This window comes from Centruroides vittatus, unplaced genomic scaffold (assembly GCF_030686945.1).
Source record: "Centruroides vittatus isolate TY-2023 unplaced genomic scaffold, ASM3068694v2 scaffold_1015, whole genome shotgun sequence".
Lineage (NCBI taxonomy): Eukaryota > Metazoa > Arthropoda > Arachnida > Scorpiones > Buthidae > Centruroides > Centruroides vittatus.
In genome coordinates, this window is record NW_027122666.1 from 1617727 (window position 1) to 1638256 (window position 20530).

General features: G+C 28.7%; 2 protein-coding genes across 3 annotated transcripts in view; one reads left to right on the forward strand and one right to left on the reverse strand.

The window, feature by feature from the left end:
* Positions 1–1284: 1284 nt before the first annotated feature.
* Positions 1285–14138, forward strand: LOC136986359 (pappalysin-1-like). The gene is made up of 16 exons (XM_067283878.1): positions 1285–1400; positions 1505–2032; positions 2516–2745; positions 2819–3228; positions 3574–3981; positions 4865–5010; positions 5097–5387; positions 7466–7762; positions 7830–8101; positions 8177–8346; positions 9619–9747; positions 9816–9901; positions 9978–10177; positions 11379–12117; positions 12181–12388; positions 13937–14138. Exons 2-16 carry the CDS (start codon positions 1645–1647, stop codon positions 14010–14012), a joined length of 4050 nt encoding a protein of 1349 aa, XP_067139979.1. The 5' UTR covers positions 1285–1400; positions 1505–1644; the 3' UTR covers positions 14013–14138.
* RabGGTb (geranylgeranyl transferase type-2 subunit beta) overlaps positions 6163–20530 on the reverse strand; it is a 31647-nt gene continuing 17279 nt past the window's right edge. The window contains exons 9-10 of one of the 2 annotated variants that reach the window (XM_067283880.1): positions 19686–19760; positions 6163–6395 (exon numbers count right to left, since the gene is read on the reverse strand). In XM_067283880.1, coding sequence (XP_067139981.1) covers positions 6345–6395; positions 19686–19760 — 126 coding nt within the window. In that variant the 3' untranslated portion in view covers positions 6163–6344. Of the gene's footprint in view, positions 6396–19149; positions 19606–19685; positions 19761–20530 lie in introns of those variants that run through there. The other variant, XM_067283879.1, reaches the window with a different exon arrangement.

The following is a 20530-nucleotide window of genomic DNA, read 5'->3' on the forward strand; positions in this document are numbered from 1 at the left end:
GCCTTATTGCCACACTTTCAACGCAACATACAGTATTACTTTGAAAGGGCGGCAATTTCAGAAATCCAAGAGACTGTACACAGGGAAATAAACAGCATTCTAAAAAGATCTTTTTGTGAGGGCGTAAGTGAATTACTAGTGTGCACAAATTTATATAGATTACGGAGGAGCATATTTTGAAGACTGATACCAAATTGAATTATCTCTGCCAAAAGTTATATATATAAAATCAGTCCCCGAAATTAGTAGATGCATCTTGTATTGCCACTTAAAAAACTTTTCGCGAATTTGTAGCAATTCACTATATTTGAGTTATTAAATTGTATATTTATTTGCTTATTTTTGGGTCATTCAAGGGTATACAATCTATACAATATATGCTGAAAATATGAACTTTGGATTGGATTAGATTAATGGAACAAGACAACGCAACATTTAGGTGATCCTCGAACGGAGGATGACTCCCGGAAAAATTTTCAATGGAAAACTCTCGGTATTTAGATATTAAACACGTGAAAAAACTCGAAAAATTCTACTTGACCAGCTTGTTAGACGCAAACCCGGACCAACTAGCAGTGTTCAATGGTTTTATCCACTACCATCGGTGATTTGAATTTTGAACATTTTTGAGTAACATCTAAGTAATTATAAAAAAGATTGCGCATTATATAATGAACTTACAACATTATAACCATGTAAGAAAACTACTTAATTAAGCTACTGTTGGAATTAATGCGACTAATATATAAACTAAACAATATAAGAGAAAGTTCAATAAAATTCACATTGGCTGGACTTCTTAAGCTAGGCATCAAATTTATACGTCAAGAATGTGATTAATAGAAAGTAAGATAAACTAGTGTAAAGTGACAAATTGGGAAGGAACGCCTCATTTGATCAATCTGATGAGCAAGTATGAAGTTGTGAATTACATTCGAACTTGATCCATCATAACGTGCGCGAAAACGAATGTTATCATGCAATTATTAATCCGACGAATTGCATTAAAAATGCATTTACTTTTCATCGATTTAAATTCTAATTTTTTTAATTAATTTTAATCATGACCAAGTTATGGTATTTTATAAAATGATCCTGATCTATAGCAGACTATACAAAAAAACAAAAGATAATTCTGGTTTAATCGTACGGAAAATGTGTGTGCATGAACGTTATATTATTATAAAACATTAAATGAGACACTAGACAGAAAATTTCGTCTTTTTGCTGTATACTCTAAGATACAAATTGCCAAAGGTCGCTAACATTCCCAAGATGCAAACATTATCGCGTTTTTAATCATATATACTTCTCTACGTATATGATGAAATATTTTCGGAATTATCGTCGTTCATATTGCTAAATAAATGATACAAATCAGTTATTTTCGTCACTTTAAGGTTCGTCATTCTCCATATTTCGATACATTCACTACTAACTTGAAAACTGATTTTTCTTCTTTCCACAAACCGATAAATCTGGGTTAATTTACTTTCCATTGTAGGGTCAAGGTTAAAGATATATTGCAATCAACTCGCCATCATATGAAGAAAACTTTCGTCAAGTCTTCGACAGTTACATTTTCGATACTTAAAACAGAGCTTCCTGCTTTTCTATCAGTCAGACCTATGACCTTAGAGAAGTATGCGTGCAGTATTCAACTTTATCCTCTATCTCATCACATTTGCTCTAACCGTTGGAATAAATCTTCAGCGTCTAAAAGATCAAGTTTACGAATATCATACGGCACGAAGACTTCAAGCATGGAAGCAATGCAGTGCTAATCCTCAATCACCTGTGACTGCTGCGTTACATAACGCAGCAGTAACGGGTCCAAAAGTTGCAAATCTACAAAAACGCAATCGTAGGGATGTCAGTTCGAGGGATGTTGCTGTACTTTTGGATGGAAACATTGGTAGACTCACTAGAGAAAATGAAAAATTAGAACTGGATGACGTCCCCGCTAAGGATTTTACTATAGAATTATGGCTTAAACCAGAAGGTGGACAACAAAATCCTGCTATTATTTTAAGTAAGTAATGTAGATTACATTTAGAATTTTCGGAATTCTTAATATCATTTTTCTAGTGAATAAAATTCGATCCGTATTTACGGTTCTGATTACAGAATGCTGCTATTTCAGCTGCATTCTACATCAGATTAGGATGATAAAACAAGATAAAATTGTTTATTAGGTTTACTAATTATAGAAAACACATAAACATGTATTCCCTCATTCTTCTAAAAATTTTAAACTTAAAATGGAAAGGAAACAGTGCAAAATATGTTTTTTGTTTTTGTTCCCTGATTGTTTTCTTTTAAATTGCTAGTGATTTGTTTAATGACGTCAAATTTGATAAGTTTATGTATCAGTTAATGTGTACATAAATGTAATTTAAGTGTTGAAAAAATTATTATAACAATTGTTACTGAATTATTTGATATATTTTGATTTTATCATATTAAACAATGAATACTTAATTCTATTTGCTTGAATAAATTTTTATATTTTTAGAAGCTGAAAATTTATGCAGCACATTTCCTAGTAAAGGATGGGAATTAGGTATTAAAGTTATGCAATATTATAAAAAGCGAAATGCAAGATTATATTTCTCAATGGAGACTGTTCAAAATCACCAGCCAACAGTATTATTTGCTCCATTCAACTACAAACCTGGTAAATGGGTTTATGTTCTAGTTTCTTATGATAGGAATACTCTTATATTGTATATAAATGGAGCACAGGTATGTAATTTATTTTAGAAATTAAAAAATGTTATCTCATTAATTTAATGGATGTTAATATATCAATTTCCAGGTTGCAGTTAGTAGAGTGCAAAAAGGAGATGTATTTATTACGGATAGAACATGCTCTCTTTTACATCTAGGAGGATATCGAAATTCATATATCCGTGGTACCATTGATAAACTGAGAATATGGAATCACTCAGTTTTTCCTGGTAATGTTAAAAAATACATGAAAGGACATACAAACAGTGAATACGAGAAGTTACTTTTTGATGAATTTGATTCGCTTGACCAATGGATATGGAACAATACATTTAATATCGAAAAATCGAATCCAAAATTAGTTGCTTCGGATATACCTACTAATCCACTATCTTTCCAATTTATGCCTTCCATTTGTGGATTCACTCTTTGCGATGATCCAGAAATAGTAAGAAGCTATCAATCTAGTTGGGAATTACGACGCCCAAAGAAAATAAGGTAAGTTATGAATTTAAATAGTCAGCATTTCAGTTTATAGTGGCATAAAAATAAATGGTATACAGTATTTATATTTATTCATCCTTGAATTGCAAATCAGATCATCCAAGGACATGTTCTATGTTCTTCTAATTTATTATTATATTAAACTAGAGCAAAGTTTAAAATGTTCAAAGTTCATAATAAGATAATTGTATACAAAATATTTTTACAACCATATCTACAAATTATAAATGTTTCAAATTTTTAAGTAATTGCATTAATTCTGATATGATTTATCACATTTTAATTATGGATAGAAATTTTCAAATTAATCAATCAATTAAAATAAGATTATTGTTTCAGATATCGAATCATAAATGTGCGAAATTCAGATGGATCAAATCCAACAGTTACCGATCAACAGATTATCAATCAACATCGTGCCCTACAGTCAGCATTTTTACCTTACAACATAACCTGGGAATTGTATAAAGAATCCATATATAACACTTCACTCAGATCCCATACAATCATGTTTGGTTGCAATCCACAAAATATTGGAAACGGACAATGTGATCCTGAGTGTCAATTCACTGTTACTGGAAATGATGGGGGAGATTGCAATAAAGAAGAAATTAAATGCACTAAACAGCAGTTAGAAAATGGAATTTGCAATCCAGAATGCAATCAAGCATATAATAATTGGGATAATGGAGACTGCTGTAAAGAAAAACAATTAAATAATTGTATTGATCCATCTTCACCAAACAGGTAAAGCTATTAAGAAACAATAAATGTAATACATCATTTATGCACAAAATTCTTGAAACATTATCAAAAATTTATGTAATTTAAACAAACAGAATAAGTGAAAAGACAGATTCCTAAGTTATATCAAACATTTTTTGAGTTTTATTAATTTTGCTCTTTTTTTCTTTCATCTTTAAAAAACTTAATCATAATTTATTTTATTTATATAGATTTTTAGAAAACACACTTCAATTTATGTTCTCAAATAAAAATATTATAGCAATGCCCGAATTGTTTTGTCATTCTAGTCAAGTCATTGATGGAATGGTTTTTACTATGCAATTCGAAAAAGATAAGTTACTTGTAATCATGCAACATGAGTAATCTGCAGGAGCTGTAAAATTGTGGCTGCTGTAGGATGAGTGACAATGGATATGCTGTAGGGAGTGTAGAAGGAATTTGAGTATCAGTTGAATGTATGCCATGTGGTATGAGGTGCAAATATTGAGAAATTGTACAAGCAAATGTGAAACTCAGACAGATTTTCAATGTTTTGATGTACATTAAAATGTTCTCAGATAATAATCAACATAATTACAATAATTTTAAAATAGTAACACTTTTTTTTAAAGATCCTGTAAACAAACATTTATAGTTAGGATAATAAAATATGTAATGTATTTTATTATGTTTTTCCAGAAACAGTTGTGCATATTGGTCTAATTTTAATTTATATTTTAATTTATTAAAGTTTTTTTCTATATGTTAATGATAAAAAATTAGAAATGAATAAAAGTAATATATTTTGTAAGCAATATTAATTAGCCATTACTTTTGTATATTATAAAGTATATTTATTATCATCATAATTATCTACTTATATTAATTTTTTACTTTCTTAAAGAATATATTTGGACATTGAAGAATATAAATCATTACTTAATTTCAATAATTCAAAGTATCTTAATATTCTATTTGCAAACTGGACAAATAAGGATATATTAGGGATAGCAACCTTTCCCTGGGAAAAAGAGGTTTATTCGGAGTATGGTATGTTTGATTTAAAATATTTTATTTATTCACTGTATTACACTGTATTTTTATTCTTTCATATAATTTTTTAAATTGAAATATAGGTGGAGTTGTGGTGAAACCTGATGAATTTGGAAGAAAAGGAAAATTAGACACATTAATTCATGAACTTGGACATGTACTAGGATTATGGCATGTTCATCATGGAATCAGTGAAGTGGATTGCCATGATCCATGTTTTGAGAGGGAAGCTAGTATGGATGTAGGAGATTTATGTGAAGATACAAATCCAACACCAAGTAATGAAAAATGTTATGACCCTCCACATAAAATAGACAGATGTGGAATTTCAAAATTTGTTAATACTCCATTTAAAAACTATATGAGTTATACAGGTGAATTATAATTTTATATTCAATATGAATATTATAGTACATGTATATACAAGGGGCAGTCAAATGAAAATGAGACAGATGGGAAAAAAGTAAGTAAACTATTTATTATTTCAATAGTAATCGCCATTACTGTTAATACATTTATCTCACTGTGAGACAAGACAGTCAATGCCTTCATAGAAAAATGTTTGCGGTTGCCCACAGAACCATGATTGTACCCAGACATGCACCTTTTCGTCCAAAGCAAATCGACGGCCACGAATATCTTTCTTCGGGGCTCCAAAAATATGGAAATTGCATGGGGAGAAATTGGTACTGTAGAGAGGATGTGTAAGGGCTTCCCAGCGAAACTTCTGCAGCATAGTCAAAACAACCTTGACAACACGTGGGCGGGCATTATCCTGCAACAGAATGATGCTGTCTGTCAACATTCCTGGACATTTGGATTTGATGGCACACTTCAATTTTTGCAAAGTTTCCATATACCGCTGTGCGTTAGTTGTGGTGCTGTGTTCCAGAAAGTCAACAAGCAGCGGGCCTCCATAGTGATGTCAGATGCTCACACGACTTGCCAACCTCACTTTGAGCACGTCTAACAGACAAATGGCACAGCAGTGAACGTTCACACTGTTCCTTCCTGATTCCCAATAGAAGGCACTTCTATACACACCCCTATCTGCATTATCAACTTCTGCGCCACACTTGTTATATAATCTGTCTCTCGTTTTCATTTGACTGCCCCTTATATTTCTATATATTACAATAATGTAGTAAATTATTACAATTTTATCATTTTTATTTTAAAAAATTATTATAATTTTGGCTAGATGCCCAAGTAGTTAAAGCAGCAGCTTCAGTCTGGGAGACCCAGGGTCTAATCTAGAATGAGTCTGAAACCCCAGGAATTTTTCAGGGGATGGTCCATCTCACTATGTCAGGCCCTGTCACCTCAATATATCACCAATCAGATGCCCCACTGTGGGGCTGACCTAACCCATAATGAACTTGCTAAAAAAGAAAAGGCCTTCTTAGTGCCCACTGTGCAGAAAGAATTTTTAAAAATTATTACAATTACAAAAGTTTAAGAAAGTGCTAGAGTTGCAATTTCTTAAAAATTTAAATTTCATTTTTAAAATATAATAGTGATTATTTGTACAGAAACAAAACAAAACAAAATATAAATGATTAATAATTTCTTAAAATTATTTTAATTTTAAACATTTATATAAGACTTAAGAACTAATTCTTAAATATTTTCAAGATTAAATATCAGAAAAAATTTTTAATACTAATTTTTTTTATTAAAACAATTTAAACAAACTGATCTTTCCCTATTATGAATTTACTTCAGATTCAAAATTTTCAGTAAATAGTGACCGGCTTTACAATATTTCAGTATTTATGCAGCTATATTATTTTGAAGACATATTTAATTAAACTCTTAATAATATATAAAATTATTTCTAATTTTAAACAATATATACTAGAATTGCATTTTACATCTTCAGTTAGTCAATTAATTTCAGGAATAATATGCTGAGATTAGTATTTTATGGAAGAAAAACAATCTTAAGAGCATGGCAGGTCTTATTTGACCAACATTGTAATAGGTAATGCATCGGTTGAATAGATGCACCCCATTTGGTGCTTAATATAAAAAAGTTCAAATTCAAACACATCAGACAGTCTTCTACACATTCGATCCAGTAATGAGGGAAATCAACACACATTTATAGCTACTAATACATGTCAATGATATTTGTGAAATAAAAATTAGCAAGGCATTGTTAGATAGTTATTATTCCCGAGATTAATTTGAAATTAAACTATTTTCTATTCATTATTAATTCATTAAATACATAAAAAATATTATTGATTATTAAAATCAATTTAAATTATCAATATAATGTTCTTTTCTGTAGTCTTCAACGTATCTATTTACATCTATAGCTTTCTAGGATGGCGAAGTGCAATTCTTTAAATCTGTATACAGCTTTAAAAGTCCTTTCTCTCTATTTTTTGTTAATATAAACCTAATTTAACTTAAGCATTTCATTCAATAAAATTTTAATTTACAGATTGTGCCAGTTCTTTTAGTGCGCAACAAGCGGCAAGAATGCATTGTTATATAGACTTACAATATCAAAGATGGAATGAAAATTTTTATATTCTACCACCTCCACCTCTTTCTCCAAAAATCGTCTCTTCATCACAATCATCTCTCACTTTAGCTTGGATTCCACCTCTTTCGAGGATTTTGGAAAACAATTTTGACTGTTCTAAATGTACTAAAGATTTAGAATTAATACAATTTGCTCAAAAAGCAGAAGCCTCTAGTTCTTTCCCAGATTTTTGGTTACCATCACAAGCAACTGGTAAATTTTTACACTATGATATAAACAGTTTTATTATTATTTTAAAGTTTTAATTTAATATTTATAGGTCCACCTGATGCTCAGATTTGTGTTATAGATGATAAAGTTTGGATACCATATTCACACAACAGATATGAAGATTATGAACTTATTCTTAGTTTTGAATATCCAGTAATTCCAAGTTTATTATCTATATGGATAACATGGAAAGCAAAACATGATTTAAAAGAAATTGAAATAATATTTACAGATGGGAGTAATATTATATTAACTGATATACACACATATTGTGATATTCCTTATACAATACCACTTTTTGTTAATAAAGAACTTAGCAAGGTGAATCAAATAATTTTTATTCTCAAAAGGGTAATAATTTGATTTTATTTACACAAATGATTTTTATTTTAATAGGTACGTTTAACAGGTAGTTTCTTATTTGGTGTGGATTCAATGCAAGTCATATCTACAGCTAACAATAATTACTGCACAAGATGTAAACCTATGCATTATCGAATATCTCGCACTCCAGAGTTTCCAATGGGATTACGTCAAGAGGTGGATAGTAGTGAATTTACAGACAAGTACAATTTTAAAATTTCTCTACATAATAAAAATATGTGTAATTAATAATTTTAATTTTAAAAACATATCCAATTTTCCAATATTGAATTATGTTATTTAATTTTTTTTATTATAAAATTACATTGAAAGTGATTTTAAGTTAACGAAAAACCAAATTTATTGAATTATAAATTAATATGGAAGTGATGATGTATGTGATGATTTATTGTTATGTTACTAAAAAATTTTCAGGGAACAGTTGTTGCAGATACATCAGAAAAATGAAATTTAATTTTAATACCATTTTCAAGTGTTATTTAAGATTTACAAATAAAAATTTAAAATAATAAAACTGAAGATTTACATTTAATTAAGCTAACATAACCAGAAATATTAATATACCATATTATATTCAAAGTAACATATTGAATAAAATATTAAATAATTTATAAGCTTTGGATATATAAAGTATTTTATAATTTCTTGTTTTGAAATTTAAAAATAATGAAACCTTGACAATTTACAGTTTGATATAATCAACAAGCCTATTTTTTTGATAACTTCAAGTAATTAATTAGGCACCATACTTGTTCTATATAACATTAATAATATCCTGCATTGTCTACACATCTTCATTTTATTATTTTTGTAAAATTAACAATCAAAACTTTGAAACTTACACATGATGTCAAAATGATTACCATATTTTACGGACTATAAGATGCACCTTAATTTTTGAGCAATTTTTTTAAAAAATGCCTATAAGACGCACCTGAATTTTGGAGGCAATTTTTCGAAGAAAAAAGTGCATCTTATAGTCCATAAAATACGGTAAATACTAAACAACTGGCATTAAAACTCTTAATAAACACAAAATGTGTTTAACTAAGCTTATGAATGGTGCTTTGCCCGATAAAGATGTTAAAGCACCATTAAAATTACTTGCTTATATAAATTGCATTTATTAAAACGTTTTAACATAGAAATGCATTGTTTAAAGTGCTGTTTAAAATTAACAATGCCAAAAATTAAAGACAAGAAGAATTTATAAAGTGAACTTGAATTGTTTCTGGTTAACAGCAGTAAAACTTTTTAAACTGTTGTTATGTTTTGTATTAAGATTAAATTATTATAAGCAGTTTTTGAAATTACCAAATTGCACTATTATCCAAATGTTAAAATTCAAATTATTTTTATCAATGTATTTGTTATTATCTGTATTTCTTATAATTTTATTTTCTATATTTTACAAATTATTCTGTGTAAAATTTATTTTTAAATATACTTTTCAGTGATGTAAAATTTGGAGAAGCCTATACTTACACTGTTCAAGCACTGATACCAAATTATTCATCTCACATGTCATCACCCCTCAGAATTACACATGGAGATAATTTCTGTGGTGATGGAAAGATTAATGGGTGAATATATGCTAATATATATGAAAATTTTCAATTATAATAAATTTTAAAAATAACTATCTTTCAAGACAAGAGCAGTGTGATGATGGAAATATAGCAAATAACGATGGATGCAATATGAATTGTGAAATGGAAGAATCATATATGTGTTATGGTAAACTAAATCTATTAAAAATATTAAACTGTTTCTTTAAATATTTAATTTTAATGAGTAATCACTAAAATTTTAGGTGAACCAAGTCTATGTTACTGGCATAAAGGAGATGGCAAATGTGAAGATTATGAAATTAAAACTAGTGTAACCGACTGTGGATATTACACACCCGATCAGTTTGAAGATCAATGGGCAATGTCTGTAAACACATCACAATTATCCATCAGTGATTTCTGTTCAAAAGATATTGTTATTGGACCTCCAATAAAACCAGAAGTTGGTCATTCAATTTCTTTCTTACTATTTTCATTAAGAAATAGTGAAAAACCTGAGATCTGATCTTCATAGATTGGAGATTAAATCAGTTACTTTATTTCTAAACTTTTTTAAACAGGAATTTTACTTTTCTAAATCACATATTTTAATGTTCTTAAATGTGAATTATGTAAACTAAATTTATGGTGTCCAACAAGAATGGACCAAAAGTTAATTATCTGAGATATAGTTTAAGATTGTTTTGATATGCATAAAATTAGTCTGGAATAGCTACATATTATTATCTATGATTCAGTTACTTTAAATGAAGAAACTAAACTATAAATACTATCATGCAATTTGTAGAAATACAGATCCGAATGAAACAGTTGGGTCCTTATCAGACTAAGCCAATAGGAGTAAAAAAGTCAAAGGAACCAATAGTCTACATGTGACTCTTTGAGATGTAGGGTATAGTATGCAAGGGTGTCGCCAAGGGAAGACAGGAAGGGGCAGCTGCCCTCCCCTAGAAATTCGAAAAAATTATTTAAATGCTAAGTTTTAATTAAGATATTTCTTTTCCGGTACATAGTAATTGATTAAAATTTTACGAATCATTTTTATTTTACCTACATACAATTCATATCCTCTATTAATTTACATCATCTTGCCCCCCCCAGCTCATTGGCTGGTGTCGTCCTTGATAGTATGTAGTGTACTGTACACTGTATATACCCTGGAAGTAGTTGATGCAATGGCATTTCTTGTGATTTATGAACATTTAGCCATCTCTAGTAAAGTGGAAAACAATTGACTTTTAGCATTATTTTGAGAAATAGCTCTGGATTTTTCCACTTTAAATTTTATCCCATTTCTGAGGGCCTTTAAAATTCTAGACAGGCTGATTTTGGGGGCTATATCTCTCACAAAGGGTCATATATAGACCATACTTTGACATTTTTACTTCTATGGGCATGGTCTAGAGCTCTGATAAGATCCCAACTATCTCATTTAAAGCTGTATTTGTACCTGCAGTCATTCCAAACTAGATTTAATCATTCTTAAAATATATCCATTAACTAATTTTTGGATCACTCTATTATTCCATAACCAGACCTTTCAGATTAAAAGTAATTGGATTTCAGGTAGTTCACTCAAACATTAGATATTGATAAATAATATATTAAGATGTTAACATATAAAATAATTATTTATTTAACAGATCTGTGAACCCGAACCAAATTCTAACATATCATGGTATCCCTGTGATAATTTTTCGGAGACAAATTATTGGCTAACAGCATCATTTTCTAAACCAGTTGTTGCTACATCAGTTTTCTTATATATAGGATCAGATGGTCAGTCAACACTTATTAGCAATTCTAATCAAATCAGCATTCATCTTTTAGATTCCAATAATAATGTTCATTATTCTGCTGAGACTGTTATATCATGTTCTCAGAATCCAATTGAATTTCGAATTGTTCACGATCTCAGTAGACAGTTTTATTTAACATCAAAAATAAATATAACATTTGAATCATCTGATATATCTATATCAGCAATCTTACTCAGATCAGCCAAATATTTAAATCCAATTATTATACGACAATGCAAAGAAACAGAACTATATAGTCCAAAATTACAGAAATGTGTGATGTATTCTAATTGCAAAAAGCCAGCATGTTCAAAACCATTATCGAAAAATTATCAGTTGAATTGCACTGGATATAAAGAAGGAGACTATTGTTATGTTAATTGTAATAGTGGTTATTATTCTGAAAAAACAAAAACTAATGTTATCACCTGTATAGATGGTAAATGGATTGGGCCAGAAATTCTTTGTAAACCAATAGATTGTGGTCCACCCACAATAATGCATGCTTTCACTATTTGTCCAGAAGGAACAACTTTAGGAAAAACATGTAATTTTAAGTGCAAGTCACCTGCTCGGTTAAAAGGTAAAAACAGTTGTAAGTGCATTTTTAACAATTTTGATTAAATTGTAATAAGATTTTTTACAGGTGATATTACAGCAAATACTATTACTTGTGAGGAAGATGGATTTTGGTCCATACCAGATACACCATGTCAAATATTATGTCCTCCTCTTCAATTACTTCCTTCTATAATTTATTCAAAAACACAATGTCAAATGTACAGTTTTCAAACCGGACACAGATGTTATTTCCAATGTAAATCAGGATATCATATAATCGGCCAACCAAAGAAGTAAGTTAAGATAAATATATTTTCTATATATTAGTAATTTATAAGCAATCAATTGTAAATGAATTGCAGTGCATTTATTGACTGCATTGCTAATAGTTTATAAAACTACACCAAAATACTGTTATAATTTTAACTGATTCAGCTGATTCCACAATAGTTTTATAAGAATCAAACATCTGGTGTACATTTGGGAGGTCTACTCACCATGCTGCTGTCTCCTTGCAACTCCCCTACCCTCGAATTGCCTGAACTTTGGATTACTTTGTACAAATGTTTAAAAAAACATCAACATTAGTTCTGCATCTAGCCCCCCCCACCTTTACTACAAATTAAGGCACATGCATGTTGTTGTTAGGTGTTTCAAGTTAATGTTTAATTTTATTTATTCTTATGGTTGTTCTTCCAAACAACTAATGCATATACCGCATCATCCTACATGTGTTAAGGTGCATGCACGTCATTGTTACGCATTTCAAATCTTTTAAATTATGTTATATTATGTTCCAAACAGCTAATGCTGTTATCATTTAAATTTTAAACACATTCAAAATTTGTTTGTTTCTAATTACTGCCTGAGGACAACGTTCTTATCTATGTCAAAAGCACTAGCCAGAAATAAAAAGTTACTTAAAATGCTCCTTAATGCCTTTGGTGTGAATTTTTGCTTGAGCTAAACAATTGTTGACATGATATCCACAGTACATATGTAAATTTATCTTACAAGAATCAAACATTGTAATAAAAACATGATTTTTATAAATTTAATATTTTGCATATGCTATATTAAAAAAGACCCACCAGAGGCCAAGCGGTCATGGGTTCATGCCACGCCAGGATGGGCTTGCCACGTGGAGTTTTCCGGGTTTACTCCATGTCTGTAATGACTGAATGGGAGCCAGTTACTTGAAAAAGACCTCTCGGAAGGCGTTTTTTCCCTTGCGTAACATTGACTCACCAGAGAAGACAACAGGGGAATCAATCTGGTACTAACTTTCCCCAGGACTCACCTTGGTGCAAAACTAATCTCCAATTAACCTGTGCTGGGTAATCACTGACATCAGGATGACCTGATATGGCACGTGAAGAGAGATATTAAAGAAAATAATTTTTTCACAAAATTCCTTTAAATTATCATTTATGAGATTATATAAATTAATATTTCTTTGTCAAACAAAAACATTTAACAGCTGATTGGACAAAATATCTATGTATTTTTTAATATCAATTAACAATAAAACCCAAAGATAATTTATCTCTTCTGCATTTTGTGTACTAACATATAAATCAACAGCATTTTGCCATATATGTTACTTATTCTAATGTCAAAATGTTCATAAAATTTGTCCTTTCCCATGATTTTAAATATTGCTTTAAATGTAATAAAATAATAAATCAGAATATATAAATTTTATTAATCAATGAAAATATTGGAAGAATGTCAATTTATAAATTAGACTTCTAGTGACATTGATTTAGACTTAAATTTTGTTAATAAATTATTTGTATTACAGTATAATATTCATTCTGATTTATGTTATTATTTTACAGAAAAAAGTTTTATGCAGTTTGTGATGCTCATGGATCATGGCAAGGACCACAGTGTATTCCAATTACAGAAAATTAACTATAAAATTATTTAGATTATTAATTGAAAGTAATGGTTTTTCTCAAGAGTTTATTTTCTTTTCTAATATATTTCCTTATTATTAAAAGGATATAAAAATGTTAAGATCTGAAAAATGAACTAAACTTAAGTTATTTAATTTAACTAAAAAATTTAAAATTTCTAGTGATATTAATAAATATCTCATTAAATTATGTTATATAAAATGTTTCAGTAGTATTATATAACATATTAATATATTAATAAATATTTTTATTATATAAAAATATGTATTTTAATGAATTCTTCAATTCTAATCATTTCTTGTTTAAAAACAAATCATAATTTTTAATTCAATGTGTCTTAAAAAAAAAAAATTTAAACAGTGAACAAAAACTTAAAAATAATATTTCAAGTACAATTTAAAAATTATTTTTGATTTTTTGACATATAAGTTCAAAAAACTGTTAAATTTCTTGCCAAAATAAACAATTCTTCAATAAAATCTAATTTAACTTCTGCCAAGGGATATAAAATCTTATTCATTCATCAGTCTAAAATCTATTGAATTTTATTTTATACAGTATAAAGTAAACCATTATTCAGAACAGATAATATAGTACAATCAAACCTGTTTTTATGCGATCTTTTTTTGTGCGGTATAGTTGGTGGCTAGTCTCGTGCTATTTGTCATGTCTCACGTTGACTTATTATAGCTAAATAAACTTATTATAGCATAAATGAACTTATTGTAGTAATATTATTGCATGAATATGCGAAAAATGAAATAATTTATTTTTTAAATCAACAAAACACCACCTGGACAAAAATATGTAAAACATACGATAGACGAGACGATGCAGTCAAGTGCTGACATCTGTTGTCAATAAATTCTATTTCGTACGGTTTTGAGTTATTTTCTGTGAGACTTTTTTTATGCGGTCCCTATTGACCGCATAAAAAAATATTTTTTTAATTGTGTTGCGAAAACTATTTTTTATAGCCACTCGTGAAGTTTTGTGCGATTTTTTTATGCGTTTTTTTTATGCGGTTCCTATCCACCGCATAAAAAACAGGTTTGACTGTATAACATTTGCTCATATCAATAGAAACCATCATTAAAACTTTGATTATTGTTTGACAATTTATCTGTTTATGAAAACTTTATATCTGAATCCAAAATACTCTACAGAATATTTTAAAATGATTTATATCTTTTGAATAAAAAAATTTATCTGCAAATAGTGATTTGATTTTATATTGTGAAATACCAATGCAGTCATATTCCACATAACATCTACTTCATATACTGTATGACCATGGTCCCATAAGAATGTAACAGAGAGTAATGTTATAATGTTAGAGAATGGAAAATTTTGATCATTGTGAAAATCTTGGGGGACAGTGGCCTAATCTGGTGGGAAAATGTGGTTGATACAGAGGAAAGCTTGTGTACATAGGGCATGGCAACACTGATCTCATACTTCTTATGTACACAAACGGGACATTCCAATTTTTAACATGAGTGCCGAGTGCTGAAGTCAACAATTTTACGTCATCTACGACGTTCCAACTCAAGTACGAAGTGCTTAGTTTCCATAATTCCATTCTCAGCAAGATGGATTCCATTCAAACGCCTTACCAATTACCCACAATCCATTGGAAAGTAGCAGTCAACATATCTGTTGAGTGCTGAGTGTGCTGAGACAGCGCTGACAACAGCACCACTTCAACATTGAAAAAAGGAACGACTTTTAACGAATGTTGAGATCAGTGCTGAGTCAGCGTTGAAAGTTGGAATGTCCCAAAAGTAAATGTGTTATCAAGCATAAGGTTTAACTAGTGCTGCCAGGTCCTAAAAGTGAGAATTTTCAGATTTCTCCCAATTTAAAAAATATATATATAACAAATTATGACACAAGAATAATTACATAATAAACATTAAAAGCTGTCATCTGTGTGTGTGAATTCCTTATAATTCCTGCAAGTTTTGTCCAAACAACATGTAATTTCAGTTATATTTGTTTTATACTCTGACAGAAAGTATAAGCTACTTATTTTGCAGAAATATCAGCTATAGAATAAACATTTTATCAGTTTTAGATCAATGATCACACTTATGATGCAGTGACGTCAGTGACCCCATTTAGTTCATGCTTGATGACAGAATTTCCCTTAAGTTGCATTTTTAAATATTTTGGCAAATGACATATTTTAAACTTATTTTACTTCATTAAATTTAAAATTTAAACTTTAAAAAAGATAGCTGCATCATGTCACTTCTACAATTAAAAAAACATTTTATATAGTGACTCCATAATATTCTGTTATCCAATCTGAAGTAAGGATCTAATGAGCCTGTTATTTAAAATGTATTATGCTTTGATGGGCAGTATAGGCTACTTAAAAGCAATTTTTCCCATTAGAAATAATGGAAAATGACTTAATCCATTTCCACATACTAAACAGTACCCATTTTGATAAACTTAAAATGGCAAATATACATAATTTAAGGTAAAAATAACAAAATTAAATGCCCTAATAAATAATTTGTAGAAATATTAGCAACTCTTCTTGAATTTCTTGAAATCTGTACTCTTCTCAATTTTTCAATCTATGAGAAAGTAGTCCATCATACTTGGCAGGGGAATTTATAGTTTAAATTAATACCATATATGTACAATGCTTGACTCTAATCAATACAGGTAGACTATAGTATCCCAAATAGCTTTGCTAAGTACTGTACATGCATAATATTTTGTTTGCATAACATCCCATTTCACAAAATATGTATAGGATGTTAAGTGACACATGACCGTAACACAATTTGAAATCAGTTAAACATAATTTAAGGAAAATGTTAATGAATTAAAATTTCAAATGAAAACCAATAATCTTAGAAACAAATTCTAAAATGTCAATTTAAACAAATTATTTGTTTTCAACTATAAATTATTATAAAAATGTAATTATATCTTCATAATAATGAAGATTTAAATGTGAAAATTATGACGTAACTACACCACGAAAAATTCTTAAAAATGCAGTAATACTTTTTATTTAATCTTCTAACATTTTTGGTCATTTTTATCAACCTTCTCCAAGATAAAAAATAGCAATCAAATGAGGGTCTTTGTTCAAAATGAATGTAACATAAATGTATTTCTGATGCCTAAATTTATATAGTAATATTCTCTATGAAGCCACATGCGGCTCTTTTCTAGTATACTTGTGGCTCACTGCAAGATACTTAAATTTATACCAAATTTGTTTTTATTTTAATTTTGCTTTTATTATTTTTTATGTATGATTCCTGGATAATATAAAATAAATAATATATTGTTTGAAATAAAAAAGTCAAAATATGGCAACGTTATACATTATTTATTGAAAAATAAATGTAATATTTATTAAATATCATAATACGTAAAAACATTAATAGAAAAAAATAATTATAATGCTTATTTATCCAAATCAACATTAAAAATGAATATATAATGAATAACAATTTCTATAACGTTAATAGTTTTGAAATTTATATTTCCTTATTGACAATTGAAACTAGGAAACATTTTAGCATTTTTTGGTTTTTAAATTTAGATTATGCTACTTAATACGGCAATTATAATTTATTTATTATTAAAAAATTTATATTGTATTATAAAACATAATATAAAATGAAATAATAGCTAAAGTGTTGTTTTTTTTATAAATATTTAAATGAATTGCTGTGGAAAAATATGTATGTATGTATATGCGGCTCTTCAACGACTTCTGTTTTCAATATATGGCTCAAGTTCTAAAGAGTCTGGCCACCCCTGTTCTAGAACAAAAAATTCAAAATGAGAGAATGCTGGACTTAAATATGTAAATACGAAAAATACAAAACAACTAAAATACCAAAATGCATAAATGGACTAAAGAGTTAACATAAAAATGTAGAACAAATATCAAAACGATAAAAATACAAAAAAATTCAAAATATAATCTTATTACAACACCTGAGGTTCACAGGTGTTGTAATAAGATTGTAGTCTCTCTGCTGAGTACGCTTGGTATGAATTAAAAATATATACAAAAAGTGCTAAAAAAAATTGAACCTATTTGTGGTCACTTCTCCATACATTTCTGTGTTTTGTCCAAACATCATTTAGAGTCCTAATATAGGAATGCTTCCAAACAGCCAATAATGTGTTCGTCTTTGTAATTAGCGGATAGCCCAATGGATAAAATGATTAAAAATGATTGAAAATGTTAGAAGATTAAAAACTATCACTGCATTTTAAGGTTTTTTTTGTGTAGTGTGGTTATTTAATTAATACAAGTGCAGTATCCAAAGAATAAAATTATGAACATATTTAATTCAAAACATTTCATCTTTTGATTAAATAACTGAAAACAATTACAGTAATAGACCAAATATCCAGCTTCCAGAAATCTGAAATAACAAAAAACCATCTATTTTTGAATTTAACAGGCTGTAGAGCAGCTGTAGCTCACCACACAGCCACTTTGCTTCAGTTTCTGTGATGTAAACATCACACAATGCCAGTTATAGTGTGATTGCTGCTGTGTGAGGTTATTCTCTGACAATTGTCAGAGTTTATTATAATTTTCATTTATAACCATGTCTAAAAGACCAGATTAATAATGATCTAACAGACAGATACAAAGTAACACACTTCTAACCTGTTAGAAGTGTGTTACTTTGTATCTGTTAAATGTAATTTTGTTCTTTTCTTTTCATCATTTATTTTATATTTTAAGTGTATATTTAGCCAGTGCCCAAGAAAAAGAAATCTGGAAATCAAGACAACTTCTTGTCCCAGGTTTGCCTAACATTTGGTCCAGTACTGTAGTAGCTTTCAAAAAAAAAAAATTAACATTCTATAATATTGAAAATAATATAACTAATTGCAAAAATTTTATATACAAACTACTAATTATTTAGAAAAAAGTTATACAGAAACTTAAACAATTGAAAATAAATAATAATTTATTGATAATATACAATTTTCAAATGTAAATTATGTCATATCAGTGAAATTATGTCAAATAGCAGTTTTCAATTCTAAATAATTCCACATTTTCAAAATAAAGATAAAAATCCCTAAATGATAAAATTACCATTCTGTTTTTAAAGATTATTTTTGTAATGATAATATTTTGTACAAAAATATTTACAACTGTTTTAAATAACCTTCAAATTTAATATTTTACATCAATTCATTTAAATATATTCATTTTTATCAAATAAACAAAATTTGTAATATAAAATATATTATCATATACAAAATGAACAGCACTTTTTCATCACATCATATTAAAATTTAATATGCAAACATTAGGCAAGATTCAAGTGATTTAACATAAATTTGATTATGTTTTGATAAAAACAAATTTGATTAAGAAAGAAAATCATCTGTATTCTGTCAGATGTTTTAATAAAATAAAAATATCTAAACTGATACTACATATTTAGTAGCTGAATTTTAATACCAATTCTGTCAATGACATACTGTGGCATACAAAATACCGGATTAACAGATTTTACTCGAGAATCACCTAAAAGTGATAATCCTGCTAATCCGAACAGTGTATGGAAAGGATCCACCTGCAAACAATTTTTTTACAAACCACTTATTTTATAATTCCTTTTGTAAATTATACATTGAATTACATTAAAACTCTTACCATATCTCCAGGCCTATCAGAAAATCCACCTGTTTCTTCATCCTGGCAGGCAAGAATGAATCGAATAAGTTTATCCTGAAATTAAATATTTAATCTATTTAAGTTTCCACATTTCACTTATAAGTGATCATAAAATAAGTAAATATTAAGCTCAATATTTTTCCCTTCTTGTTCTATTAAATTGTTTTATATATATACCAAAAGCTTTTTCATTATAATAAATTAACAGTTTTGTTAATAGCAAGGTTGAGGCCGAAGTTTTCAATGTGAAAACGTGTACGTCAGACATTCGGCGCTGCTTTCCTGGAAGTCTAGAAGTTTGGCAATGGCCTTGGGAATGTCGAATATGATTCCACTGACTTTCCAAATGCCATTGCCAAACTTCTAGGCTTACAGGAAAGCAGCTATCCGACTGTCCATCCGAACAGTCAGATAGCTGCTTTCCTGTAAGCCTAGAAGTTTGAACATCCGATGTACACGTTTTTGCATTGAAAACTTCGGCCTCATCTTCGCTTTTACCTTCAAAATTTTGATATTTGTAAATGATAAATACATACAATTTATAGTACACAACAGCTTCTTAGTTTTTATTGCAATTTTTAAAATTTATATATCTCACAAACTATTGAATAGTATCAGCTAAGATGGATGGTTGGAAAAGAAGTTAGATAGGTTGCAGAATAAGAAAGAGGAGAGATGGAAGCTGTCTAACACAAACTCATTCTCTTTCAATATTAAAAATGAATGGTTGGTTAAGAAGAGTTATTTTATTACAATTAGAATAGCTTTTTAACAGAAAAATACAAATAAGAATGTCATACAGTTAAAGAAATTGATTATATTTA